Source organism: Herpailurus yagouaroundi, unplaced genomic scaffold (genome assembly GCF_014898765.1).
Source record: "Herpailurus yagouaroundi ecotype Mexico unplaced genomic scaffold, PumYag 246, whole genome shotgun sequence".
In the NCBI taxonomy this organism is placed as follows: Eukaryota; Metazoa; Chordata; class Mammalia; order Carnivora; family Felidae; genus Herpailurus; species Herpailurus yagouaroundi.
The window spans coordinates 11,272,143-11,285,767 of record NW_024412463.1 but is presented as its reverse complement, the minus strand read 5'-3'; the positions used below and the strand labels follow the sequence as shown (position 1 = coordinate 11,285,767).

Below are 13,625 nucleotides of genomic sequence, written 5' to 3'. Positions count from 1 at the left end.
GGATGGGGGGGCGCCTACCACCTGAGCGGCTGGCGGCCACGCTGCAGCTCGGTGGCCACGTGCTGGCGGTGGAGCTCCTGCAGACGCAGCAGCAGCGCCTCCACGTTCTCCCCGGTGGCCGCCGACAGGGCGACGGCGCTCGGGCCCAGGCGCGCCCGCAGCCGGGGCACGGCAGCCCTGGCCTCGGGGAGGTCGACCTTATTTGCCACGACCACGTGGGGTCGCTGGGACAGGCCGGCCTCGTGCTGCTCCAGCTCCCACTTCAGGTCCTCAAGCTGAGTCCACGGCTCTGGCTCCGAGAGATCCACCACGAACAGGAGGAAGCGGCAGCGCTCGATGTGCCTGAGGAAGGCGCTCCCCAGGCCCCTGTTCCGGTGCGCGCCCCGGACGATGCCCGGGATGTCCGCCACTGCAGGGGGAGACAGAGCAAGGGGGCTGCCTCCGGATTTCCCGCCGGAGCGACCCATCGGGCCTGCTGCCGTCCCGGGCACCGTGGCTCTGAGCTGCCAGAGGCTGAGGTATGCGGGGACAGGCTGGCGGGGGCGCCGGGCCGGCGCCCGGTAAGGAACAGTGAACACACGCCAGCCTCTGGCTGTAAAAATGATTCAGAAAAGGGGAAAACGGCCTCCTGTAAACTGTTAGGAACTGGATTGCTGACAGAAATTATTATAGAGCACTCTGCAGATGCAAAGTGCTATGCGAGGAACGTGAGCGGCGGGCTCACTGCGTTTAACGGGCACCTTCCCTCCGGGGGAAAAAGTTTTCTTCCCTCGAAATGGCGCGGGGAAAGCTCTGAGGTCACGTGTCACCTCCGCGACAAGTGCCAAGGGGGGGAGGCAGGCCTTCCTCGGGCCCGAAAGGAGCACACGACTCCCGAGCGCACTTCGACAGGGGCTGCAGCAAGGCTGCATCTGGGGGGGCGGCTCTGAAGGCCGACAGAAGCACGGCTCCGAAGGACACTGTCTACACCCAACCTCGGAGAGGACTATGAAGTTCCACCTGCTATCTGTTGGTGATCGTCACAGCGAACAATCCCAACGTGGGGCTTTAAGGTGGTGAACGGGTAGGACGCCACGGCAGGCCTCGCGTTCGAAATGGCCCGGAGAAGCGAGGACTTCCCGGCATTGGGGAACCCAACCTGGAAGAGAGGCAGAGATGGGGCGTCACCGCGGGGCGCCTGTGGCAGCACCGGGGACAGAGCGTCTATCGGTCGGCAGTGCCCACACCCCCTCCTCCTGCCTGGGGCCCCACACGATACTCACCATCCCGGCGTGGGCCACCGTCTTGAGCTCCAGGAAGAGGACACGTTCCTGACCGGGCTGCCCGGGGGTACAGGTCACCGGTGCACGGTTGTCATTGGCCAGGAAAAAGCGGTTGCCTTTTCCTCCCGCACCTCCCCGAGCGGCGACGTACTCCGCGCCTGGGCGGGACAGGTCAGCCACGACTTCACTGCCCTCCTTCACTAAGGTGCCCACAGGGACCTGAAAATAATGAAGCACTTGCGGGGCTGGAGGGCAGAAACGTTGAGTGGACCAGACCCCATGCATCTGTCCGTGTCTAGAAGAGGGGGGTGTAGCAGAGGGAGGGAGCACCACTAGGTCCCCCTTCACAGAGCTACGAAGCACCAAGAGAAAAGTCCCGACCTTCACAGGGACTTTATGGGGCTGTCATAATCCCTGCACGGCATTCAGATGGCTTCTTCAGTGTTTCTAAAACATTAGGGTGGATGGAAGCATCCGGAAAACACTGGGATAATCTGAGAGAGAGATGGCCTGGGTCAGGACAGAGGAAGAGCGGACCCCTGGAGTCCCGCTTTTTATTAAAAAAAAAAAAAAAAAAAAAAAAAAAAAAATTTTAACGTTTATTTATTTTTGAGACAGAGAGAGACAGAGCATGAACGGGGGAGGGTCAGAGAGAGGCAGACACAGAATCCGAAACAGGCTCCAGGCTCCGAGCTATTAGCACTGAGCCCGACGCAGGGCTCGAACTCATGGACTGTGAGATCATGACCTGAGCCGAAGTCGGCCGCTCAACCGACTGAGCCACCCAGGCGCCCCTGGAGTCCCACTTTTTAAATACAATTATTTTGTGATTTTTGAGAACGGGTCATACACACGTGTGAGATAAAATTAGGACCAAGTCTCGGTCTCGGGCAGCTGTGTGTCCGAGCCAAGGGGACCCCTGTGAGGCACCCCCCGAGGCCACGACAGGCTTACCCGGATGTAGAGGACAGCGCCGCCTCGCCCGGAGCAGTTCTTCCGGCCGCCGGCTTGCCCGTGGAAACCCTGGTACCGCGACAACACAGAGGACAGCGACTTGACTTGCTGGTCAGCTACAAGTCAGAGCAACGACCTTCACCATTGTTGGCTTAAAAGCAGAATTCTCTGCACGCTGTCCACTTCCTCTGGTTGGGTTTAAGGACATTAAGAATGCTCGCGCACGGAAACATGGAATGAAGTCATGGCACAAGTTACCGAGCGAGCAATGGGATATTATAATTTTTTTTTTTTAAACATTTCTTTCTTTTTGAGAGACAGAGTGCGAGCAGGGGAGGGGCAGAGAGAGAGGGAGACACAGAATCTGAAGCGGGCTCCAGGCTCCGAGCTGTCAGCACAGAGCCCGATGTAGGGCTTGAATTCACGAACCGTGAGATCATGACCTGAGCCGAAGTTGGACGCCCAACCGACTGAGCCACCCAGGCGCCCCGCAATGTGACATTTTAAAAAGCTAAATTCTCACTTCCTTTCAAAAAAATACAATTTCTGAAAATTCAAAATCACCTATAATACCATCATCGATGTAAAAATAGTTCCACTTTCGGGTTTGCCTGGGCGGCTCTGTCAGTTAAGTGTCTGACCCTTGGTATCGGCTCAGGTCACGATCTCAAGGGTTCATGAGCTCGAGCCCCACAATGTGGTCAACGCAGTCCACAGCCTCCCGGCATGTACCGAGACAGCAACACCGACCTTGTTGTTACGTGCTGGACTAGAACGTTATACTCCCTGAGAGTAAACGCACTTTGTACTCCTCAAATTTAGAAAAATCCACCACTGAAGTTGGTTCAGGGGCATTAAGTACGAACACACATATAATTTAATAAAAATGATGTCCACACGTCAACATTTGAATTCAAATTCCCATGCGGATAAGAAGCTGGAGACGCTCCACCCCAAAGAGGAGCAGACACCCCGATCCTTCCCACACGGCCCCTGGGGACACGTGCCTTTCAGGATGACATGGCCACCGTCACCTCCATCACCACCGTCGGGGCCTCCGAACTCCTTCCGGGGCTCACTGTGGAAACAGCTCACCCCATCGCCTCCACATCCCCCTCGGATGAGCACTCGGCGATGGTCCACAAAATGCCTCTTCTGCAGAGAGCACAGCGAGCCCGCTCGTTACTCCCTCCGCGATCCTCGCGAGGACCAGGCAGCCATGTGGAATGTGCCTTTTGTATCTATGACAGGTTTTAAGACTAGAGGTAAATGACGCTAAGGTTACTAATCTCGCCTCCAGTGCAAAAATAGGAAAAGGTTCCCACGAGCCCCGACTACTTGTAGGCCCACGTCAGTCAAGGCACATGTAAAAAGTGGTCAGTACAGAACTCAGTTGGATAACAAAGTCAACATTCCCGAACTAAAGAAAATGAGAGTTGTTTAGAGAACATTCCTTAAACAAAGCATCTTTCCATGTTTTTTCAAATAGAAATACGTTACTGAAATAACAGGTCTTTACTAATGGAAAGACACCATAATGAATGCGAGAGTCCTTGGTGGATTACCAGGCTTCTAACTTTAAAGAAAGAATGTTTTCTGCAGCCCAACTGAAAAGGGCTTATGTTTATTTACTTTTTAATTTTTTTAAAAAAATCTTTATTTTTGAGAGAGAGAGAGAGACAGAGAGAGAGAGAGACAGAGTGCGAGTGGGGGAGAAAGAGAGAGAGGGAGACACAGAATCTGAAGCAGGCTCCAGGCTGTCAGCACAGAGCCCGACGCGGGGCTCGAACTCAAGGACTGCAAGATCATGGCGTGAGCTGATGTCGGACACTTGACCGACTGAGCCACCCAGGCGCCCCTGAAGAGGGCTTAGGTTTAAATGTAGCAATACAAACAGAACTCCTGACCTGAGAGTAAGTGTTGCTCTAGGCCCCTAAGGGAGGCACAATCTAGGAGAAGAACTAGAACTAACTAACTAGGTTCACATTTGATAAACATTAGCTCATCCTGGCCAGCTCTCCAAGGTGCCAGGGCACAGCACCGGTGTCCCACTAGCGGGGAACCTGCCGCCCTCCTGCACGCGTGTGCGGGTGGACGCAGCCATCCACAAGGCCCCTCCACCAGGACCCAGGGCATCTGCATTTCTGTTCGCTACTGCATAGGCAGATCTTTTTTTTTTTTTTTTTTAATACCCAAATATTTTAAGATTCTCTGGCACCACCACGTGGAAAAACCACGAATTACTATTTCAAAAACTTTGCTGTAGGCCAACATAATCAAGATCAATGTGATGGGAAAAAAGCACAACTGATGAACATTCTAGGGAAAATAAAACTTAGATTCAATTTGTACATTCAGCTACGACCATGCAAAGCTGAGGTATGTGGTAAGTTGTCCAGAGAAAACACTGTTGGCCCAGGTGATGCTTATCTGCCCACACCCCTTTAGGAGGAAACAAAGTGGGTCGTAAGCACCTATCTTCTTAAATTTAATCAAAGGTCATTCACGTTCTTAGTAGGTCTTGAATTTAGAACAAAAACCAGGTAAGGCTTAAAGAAGTATAAAGCTAAAGGCATGCCCCTTCCCCCCCCCAGATGTTTTAAACGAAGAACTACTCGTACATACTTAAGAACGTACCTAGTACACACGTCCCAGGGGCGCCGGGGGGCCCAGTCTGTGGAGCGTCCGACTCTCGACTTCGGCTCAGGTATTGAGCTCACGGTGGGGGGAGTTTGAGCCCCACGTCGGGCTCCGTGCTGGCCTGCCTGGAATTCTCTCTCCCTCTCTCTGCCCCTCCCCTGTTAGTGTGCACCCTCCCTCCGGCTGCAGGGAAGGAGCACGGCGCTCCGGCAGCACCCACGCGCCTTCCCCGCTCTTCGTAGTTTCCACGAGCACAGGACTCGGCGCACAAAGACCTTCTTTCCATCTCATCATGTTCAAGATGCCACATGTGTAGCATCACACACATCAGAATGAATGAACAGGAAAATGAGATCTCAAAACAGTGTGCCTTGCTTCTGAGAGAGGGAACTGCAGGCAACCTCCTTCAAGGTCAGAAATCTCACCAGCTTCTTCTCGGAGAGCGGTTTCTTTCCGGGGGGCTCCTGGTGCTTGGAGAGGTCCGCACAGCTGGCCGAGAGCAGCCTGGGGGGAGCGTGCCACGGGAGCTGGCCGGGTGCGACCCGAGTCCAGCGCCCCACGCCCCCAAACACGGTCCGCGGTCCTACTGAGAGAAGCCTCGAAGGCACCATGGCTCCTTAACAAAAATCAAATTGGCAAAATCAGACGCCTGGTTTAAACCTGCAAACCGAGGGGCGCCCGGGTGGCTCAGTCGGTTAAGCATCCGACTCTTGATTTCGGTCATGATCTCATAGTTGTGGGATGGAGCCCCAAGTCGGGTTCTGTGCGGACAGAGCGGAGCCTGCTTGGGACTCTCTCTCTCAAAATAAATAAACTTTAAAAAAAAAAACAAAAAAACCCACAACCCTGCAAACTGAAACTAAAGAAAAGGCCTGTGCACAGCAGTATCTCCACATGTGGTTTTGAAACACGTAAACAAACTCGCTAGCAGGACTGTCTTCCATCACCACTCTCAGCTCCGAGCCAGGAAGGGTCACCTGCCCTTCTCAACCTCTGTCTTACTTGGGAGCAAGATGTGTGTACAAAGGATTTAAATCGTTAAACCTCCCGCAGCACTGGATGCACTCCTCTACAGGTTATCAAATATCTGCTCAGTGAGAACATTAAGAAGAAAACCTGAGCCTCAAATAAAAAGTTCTTAAAACACCCAGGGGTGCCTGGGTGGCTCAGTCAGTTGGTTTCAGCTCAGGTCACGGTGTCACGGTTTGTGGGATCGAGCCCTACGTCAGCACGGGGTCTGCTTGGGATTCTCTCTTCCTGCCCCTTCCCCACTTGTGTGTGCGCCCTCTCAAAATAAATATTAAAAAATATAATAAAACACTCAATTACTCAAATATTAGTGGGTTATCCTGTGCAGTTCAAAAATAGCCAAACTGGACCAGTGAGAATACGGGCTATGGAGCGTGGTGGTTATGCCCCCAGACTGGAAGCAAATGTCCCCTCTGCCCCTTGTCCCCAGTGTGGACCCGGAAGCACTCTTCCCTGTGCGGCCTCACTCTGTGCATCTGTCAGTGGGACGGGGCTGGCAGGACAGGCCAAGTTAATCCCCGTGAACAGGCCGCCCACGTGCGTGCTCAGTGTGAGCCACCTGTCCCTAACTGGGGGCTGCTCACACCCTTACCAGTGCCGACACACCCGTAGGTGCCAAGGCCACATGTGAGGCTGCCTGGGACCTGGCCCTCTAGGGGTGACAGCCCCTTCTCCCTCTGCTGTGAGGGCCTGATACCCACCCACTCTCAGATGTCCCTGATGCGTGGGCACGCGTGTGCCACGTAGAAGAAAACTCAGAAAGCTTTCCTCCCGTCTCTAAGTATGAAATATATACGCAAATAGGAAAAGAAATGTACACGTAATGTTTAAAATATAATTAGAGGGGCACCTGGGGGGCTCAGTCGGTTAAGCATCCGACTTCGGCTCAGGTCATGATCTCACAGCTCGTGGGTTCTAGCCCCGCGTCGGGCTGTGCTGACAGCTCAGAGCCTGGAGCCTGCTTGGGATCCTGTGTCTTCCTCTCTCTCTGCCCCTCCCCTGTTCACTGTCTCAAAACTAAATAAATATTAAAAAAAAAAAAAAAATTAGAAAGCCACCAAGTGTGTAACACAGCAGGAGAAGAGACAGAATTTGCTTGGACCTTAGAAGCCCCTCCCGTGAGCCTCCAGCTCCACATTCGGGCTCCGCAGGGAAGGGATACATTCTTTGTAGGAATTCTTCTCCTAGCAAGGCACTGAAGAGTTTTGCTTCTCATTTGGAAACTGTCACAGTCATGGAAAAGGCAGAGTCGGGGGTGAAGGACCCTTTCCTTCCTGAATCGCCTGCGGGGAAGCTGCCGACCTGACGCCCCACGCCCCGGATCACCCCACGCGTGTCCCCCGTGGAGCCGGCGTCCCCCGCGAGCAGGCCGCCAGCCACACGCACGGCCCTCCCTTCAGCCTCCCTAGCCTGGGACGCTCCTCAGCCTCGCCTTGGCTCTCGTGCCAGTGACGCTTCGAGGCCACGGGCCAGGTGTCCTGCAGCAGGTGTGTGTCCCTCGTCTGACTGACGTCCCCTCCCCTCGTGACAAGAATGTCACACAAGCCCCGCAGAGGGCCAGGTCTCCTTGGTCCTTTCCTGATGCGCTCTGAGCTCCAGCCCTCTGGGGTCCCTGCCGGCTTCCCCCTCCTCATTAGCTCCCCATTTATTCACCGTCGCGGGCTCGTGCTTTTCTGTTTTAGTGAGCTACACTTGGATATGCATGCGTTTACTTATTTATGATTTATTTACGTATTTATTGATCTACCTACATACCTATCGTGTTCAAACGGTCCCCAGTTCGGCCAGTGGCGGCCCATCCATCTTTGAGGACTTCCCTGCTTCCGGGTACAAAACGTTCTGGGCTCACTGCGTATTCTCCCCGGACGACCCTGAGATCAGCCTTTACTCAAGAAGCCCCAGTTGCTGTGAGTGGAGAACAGGATCCAGAAGCCCCTGTGCCCGCTGGGCAGGCTGGGGTTTCGCAGCTTGCGGGCTCTCAGGGGGCACCTGGAGGGCAGACGAAGGTACGCACACCCACACACCCACCTGTGCATCGCTGCTACGCCTGTCCACCCACAGCTAGCGAGCAGCGTCTGTCCAAATCCAGGAATTCACACCTACGTGCCCAATTGCACACCTCAGGACGCACGCTCATTTCCTCTTTCTGTCTCGACAACTCCATTCTCTGACTGCCACGTCCCCGCTTCCAGCGTCCTGGACATGTCTGTTCACTGGCTCAATCCTCATAGCAGCCAAACCCTCCCCTCCTCCACCCCCCATGCTGGGCTGAACCCCAACCCCCCCGCCCCGGGGATACCCTCCTGTTACCTTTCTGTAAGTGCATACTGTTTTTACAAGGAACTTGTATTTGGGAATGATTTTAGACTTACAAAAAAAAGGTGAAAGATACTCCCACATACCTCTTGGCCGGTCTCCCCTAACGTTAGCGTCTTACGTGACCGGGATACATTTGCCAAAACTAAAAACCCAACTTGGGTTAAACTCCAGGTGGCATTCGGAGGGCACCGGTTTTTCCACCAACAGCTCCTTCTCTTTTCCAGGGCCAGAGCCAGGGTCCCACACCTCGGCTTAAGCCATCCTGGAGTGCTATCTTTAAGACAAGGGCTGTCCGCCCGGCATCACAGGCCCAGCAAGAACGCCCTTCGGGAGGGGAGATCAAACGAGACGGTCTCAGACGGTGAAAAAGCATCTCTACAAGAGATGCTCGAGAGTTCCTGAGGTGAAGGAAAACTGCGCCAGAGGGACACCCAGATCTTCGGCAACGGGAGGCGGCAACAGAAAAGGTAAAGGAGTTACAAGCACTGCCAATTTTCCTGGTAAGATTAGACACGTAAGATCACAGCAAGACTTATTTATAACACCGTCCAGTGGGTTTTCAATGCAGGCAAAGGTCCTACACCTGACGGCGTCAGATCGCGGGGAGATGAAAGGGACCGTGGGGGGCAAGAGGCCCGCACCAGCCTCAGCGCCGAGCAGGCGAGGACAGGCTGGGCATGTGCACCGTGTCCCCCAGAGCCGCCGCTGACACGCAACACAGAGACGGCCCGAGAGCCAACCGACAGGGACAGGGGACGCTTCAAAACACGCCAACGGTTCAGAAGAACAGGGCTAACGGAAACAGAGAGGACACACAGAAAATAAACAATAGAAGAGTTTAGTTTAACCTAACCAGACGCGTAACTGAGGTAAGACAGACGTCCAGAAACAGCATCACCGGACGCGAGCGAAGACATCTGATAGTGACCCAAGGGCACCGAGCAGCTACAGATGTGCACAAGGACAACTTCAAAACACGTGAAGCAAAATCTGAAAGAACTGAAGCGGGAAACAGACCGCTGCACAGCCATCGTGGGGAATTTTAATACTGCTCTCGCTCTCTCAGGAAGTGATAAAAAGAAAAAAAAAAAAGTAGCTGAAGAGAAAACAAGCAAACAACCGAAAACAGCGACGAAGATGCAGAAAATCTGAGCGATCTTATCAACAGGGTCGATCTGACATGCACAGAGCAGTTCATCCAACGACTACAGAGCAGACGCTATTTTCAGGCGTCTGGAACACTCGCTAGACAGACCATCGGACGGGACGCAACGCTTGAAGCATTGATGCAAGAGGATGGAAACCACGGAGGGTGTGGTGTGTTCTCCGGCTACAAGAAGAGCGAAGTCAGTAAGCATACAGTACTAAGGAAACCCCGATTACCCGGAAGTTATACGGCACGCTTCCATTTTGAAAGGAACGGCAAGGACAGTGCAACGTGCCCAGTTCAGGGGACCCTCGGGGCTCTGCGTGCTCACCCTGGCAAAGAGGAACAATCTAAAACCAGCTAAGATCAAGAAACCACAAAGTGCAAAGTGGAAGGAAGGAAATAATAAAGAGTAGAAATAAACCCTAGCAGACGACAGAAAAACACCACAGCCACTGAAAAGATTCATGGCGCTAACAAAGCTCTCATCAGACTGATCAAGAGTGAACGCAGATCCCCAAGGTCAGGAATTTAAAAGGGGTTCTCAGTACCAACTGTCCGGATACGAAAAGGGTAAGAGAATGCCATGAACAAGTTTTTGCCAGCAAATTCAGCAACTTACATGAAATGGACAATTTTTGAAAAATGCAACTTACCCAACTAATACAACAAGTAGAAAATCTAAATAGCTCTGTGTCTACTAAAAAAAGTTAAACTGCTCATAAGAAACATCCCCCAAAAGACTCTAGACTCAGACGATTTTACAGGGAGATTCTAAAGAACATTCAAGGAAGACATAACAGCAATCTTACAGAAACTTTCTCAGAAAAAGGAAGTGAGATCACTACCTAACTCATTTTACAAGGCCAGTGAAACTCTAGTACCAAAGCCTCATATTACAGAGAAAATTACAGTCCAACATCCCTCATGAACACAGACACAAAGAATCCCTAACAACACAGGGTCCAGTTGAGTCTACCGCGTACCAGGGCCAAGCGGGATGACTCCTGGAACACAGGCTTTATTAGCAGTTACAACCCCACCCCCCTTTCCCACTGGCAATCACACACACCTGACCCAAGTCAACAGCCATTTGTGATCAGGAAAAGGAAACGCTGCAGCAAATGAGGAACGGGAGGGCACATCTCCAAGCTGACAAAGGGCATCTGGCCCACGCGGCCATCACACGGGATGGAGAAAGACTGGACTGTTACCCACGATGGAGAAAAAGCCGCTATGCTCACCACTGCTACGCAACACTGTGTTTCAAACGCTGCAATAAAGAATTAAAACAAAACAAAAAAGGAGAGGTGGCAGCGCAGAAGATACGGTGGTTTCCACAGAGAGTCCCAGGAAAACCTATAAAACAATGACTAAAATTAGTAAAACGATTAACCGAGTTTGCAGATTACAAGGTTAACGCACAAAAACCAATCGTACTCGTACACTAGCGGCAAACAACTGGAAAATGAAGACAACGGTCTCATCCGCGGTAGCGCCATACATAAAAAGTGCCTAGAGATAAGCGTTAACTATCAACATTCAAGACGTCTACCGCGTAGCAAAATACTGAGCTGAGTATTTTTAGGGATCGCCTTATCTGGGCCTCACAACTACTCTGTAAGCAAAGTACTTTCAGTCCCCCGACTGGCAGATGAAGAGGGAAAGTGGCTCCCCCGAGGTCTGAGTGGTCAGGCGGCAGCGGCGGAGCAAGGAAAACTGGTAAAGGGACAAGTCCTCCAGCACTGCCACCAGCACATCCACGGCAAAGCCCGCTGCAGGGCTGTACCGTGCACCCAGCCCCGGCCAACACCAGGTACAGGGCACCGGTGACACGAAACCCGGAGACCTGTGGCAGAGAAGGCCATCGGCTACAGGGCCAGCCAGAGACCTGCGCTCTGATTCTTGCCTACTGGGCTTACTTCCTCCTTCCGGCCCTTCCAGCGCCGGGTGGAAAAGCCTGCTGATTGCATGCCTGAGTGACAGGGCTTCCCTCGATAAATAACAAGTTCAACTTTGTTTCACACTGTTTTCCTTCTAAATGCCATCCCTGCACTGCCCAATGAGCCAACCACATGGGGCTATTCAACTTAAATTAGTTAAAAATTTAAAAACGGGGCACCTGGGTGGCTCGGTCAGCTGCGTGCCCGCGCGTCCGACTTTGACTCAGATCACGATCTCACCCTTTGTGAGTTCAAGTCCTGCATCGGGCTCCGTGCTGACGGCGCAGAACCGGCTTCAGATCCTCTGTCCCCGTCTCTGCCCCTCCTTTGCTCTCTCTCTCAAAAACAACATTTAAAATAAATAAATAAAAATGTAAAAATACTGTCCCTCAGTTACACAAGGCACATTTCAGGTGCTGACAGCCACGTGTGGTCAGCGGGCCCCATACTGGACATCCCACTTCCACTATTACAGAGAGTCCTTCTGGAGAGTGCTGGTCTCTACTGTGGGAACTCAGGAAGTGAGCTCGGATTCCTCCTGGGAGCATCTGTCTACTGGGCCCGTTCAGCAGGTAAAGGCCAGTGATGAAACCCAGGGTCCAGAGTCCAGTGGATGTTATGATTACAGGATGGGGCTTTTACAATTGCTGGAAAGGTACTCAGCACATGGCAAGGGCTCCACTTTATTATTTTTTTAATGTTTACTTTTGAGAGAGAAAGAGAGCGCGCACGCCGCAGGATAGGAGGAGAGACAGAAAGGGAGACACAGAATCTGAAGCAGGCTCCAGGCTCTGAGCTACCAGCACAGAGCCCGACGTGGGGCTGGAACCCAGGAGCCTTGAGATCATGACCTGAGCCGAAGTCGGACGCTCAACCGACTGAGCCACCCAGGCGTCCCTCCAGTTTGTTTCTTAAGTTACTTATTATTGTTTTCCTTCAAGTAGGCTCCCCGTCCAACGTGGGGCTATGAACTCCCCACCCCCAGATCAAGAGTCGGATCCTCTACCGACCAACCGAGCCAGCAGGGCCTTGGACACTACTACTTCGCTCTATAAAGCGTTAAGCTCGGTTGTACTGCTGCGCAGAAGTTATTCTTTGCCAGGAACCTCTTCTAAACCTTCTACAGAAATTTCAAAATTCATTCCTTACGACCACCTAAGAGCGTGCGTGCTGTTTGCAGAGCCGGCCCGGAGGCACTTGCTCTCCCTGCCGTCGAGGAAGCTGGTTCCGGGCCGCTCCCGTCTGGTTCTGGTGGCGGCACCCTCCCCACTAAATCCTCTGGGTCCAGGGGCAGAAGCAACTCCACCGTCGCAGCTCCAGGTCGGCGTCCCGACTGCACGGTCTCCGCACACGTTCGCTCCTCGACGGCGCCGTGGCGGTGCCGCCCGCCCCGGACCCGGGAGCACGCCTGCTCGGGGGCCGCAGAGACACCCGCCACACCGGGAGCGCCGGCGCGGGAAAGCGGGGCAGGGAGCCGCGTTTGCAGCAGCGCTCCGTCTACACGCGCTCCAACATGTTTCGCAGGACGCGTGAGCGCTCGCGCCCTTTCGCGCGGCCGTGCGTCCCCGGCGGTTACGCAGACACGCACGGAAGGACGCGGGGGCGCCCGGGACCCAAGGCCGCTGTCACAAGGCGTGCCCGCCGTCGCCGTCCCCGCGCCCCCGTCCCCTGGGCCGCCCCGACGCCCGCCAGCGCCCGCACTCACCGCTCCTGGACACGTCACTTCCGGGGCCCGAACCCGGGCTGTCAGATCACTTCCGGGGCCGGACCCGCCCCCGGCAGGCTGCGCCTGCGCAGGGCCTGCCCAGCGCGCGTGAGCGGAAGATAGGACCCACTCCGCCCACGTCCTTGGGCTCAGTCCGCGTTGGCTGTGTGGCGGTTGGAGGGGCGCCGGCTGGCGGGCACCCGGCCACCGCGTCAGACACCCGGAGCCCCGTCCTACTGACGCGGGTCATCCCCATCAGAGACCCGCCTCCTCCGTCAGGCACCGGATGCCCCCTTCGGACAGACATCTGTTGCCCCCGTCATGCAGACATCTGCCTCCGCCTTCAGACGCCGGCCACCCCCATCAGAGACCCGTCTCCCCCGTCAGACACCTGCCTCCCCCGACAGCCACGGGCCGCTCCTGTTAGACCCCTGCCTCCCCCGTCAGACCCCTGTCTCCCCCATCAGACACCCGGTGCCCCTGTCAGACACCGGCCTCCCCCATCAGACACTCCCCCACCCCGGTCAGGCACAGGCCACCCCCATCAGAAACCTGTTGCCCCGCTCAGCCACCCACCTCCCTCTTCAGACACCAGCCGCCCCCATCAGACATCTGCCTCCCCCGAC

At 54.4% G+C, this 13,625-nt stretch overlaps 1 protein-coding gene across 3 annotated transcripts in view; it reads right to left on the bottom strand.

Moving 5' to 3' along the window:
* Positions 1-13,118, bottom strand: part of MTG2 (mitochondrial ribosome associated GTPase 2) — a 19,176-nt gene extending 6,058 nt beyond the window's left edge. Inside the window, exons 1-7 of one of the 3 annotated variants that reach the window (XM_040459840.1) lie at positions 13,000-13,118; positions 5,282-5,472; positions 3,224-3,371; positions 2,217-2,332; positions 1,263-1,481; positions 1,000-1,138; positions 1-409 (exon numbers count right to left, since the gene is read on the bottom strand). In XM_040459840.1, the coding sequence (XP_040315774.1) occupies positions 15-409; positions 1,000-1,138; positions 1,263-1,481; positions 2,217-2,332; positions 3,224-3,371; positions 5,282-5,467 (1,203 nt within the window). In that variant the 5' untranslated portion in view covers positions 5,468-5,472; positions 13,000-13,118 and the 3' untranslated portion in view covers positions 1-14. Of the gene's footprint in view, positions 410-999; positions 1,139-1,262; positions 1,482-2,216; positions 2,333-3,223; positions 3,372-5,281; positions 5,473-12,443; positions 12,557-12,999 lie in introns of those variants that run through there. The other 2 variants (XM_040459839.1, XM_040459841.1) reach the window with 2 other exon arrangements.
* Between the last annotated feature and the right edge of the window lie 507 nt (positions 13,119-13,625).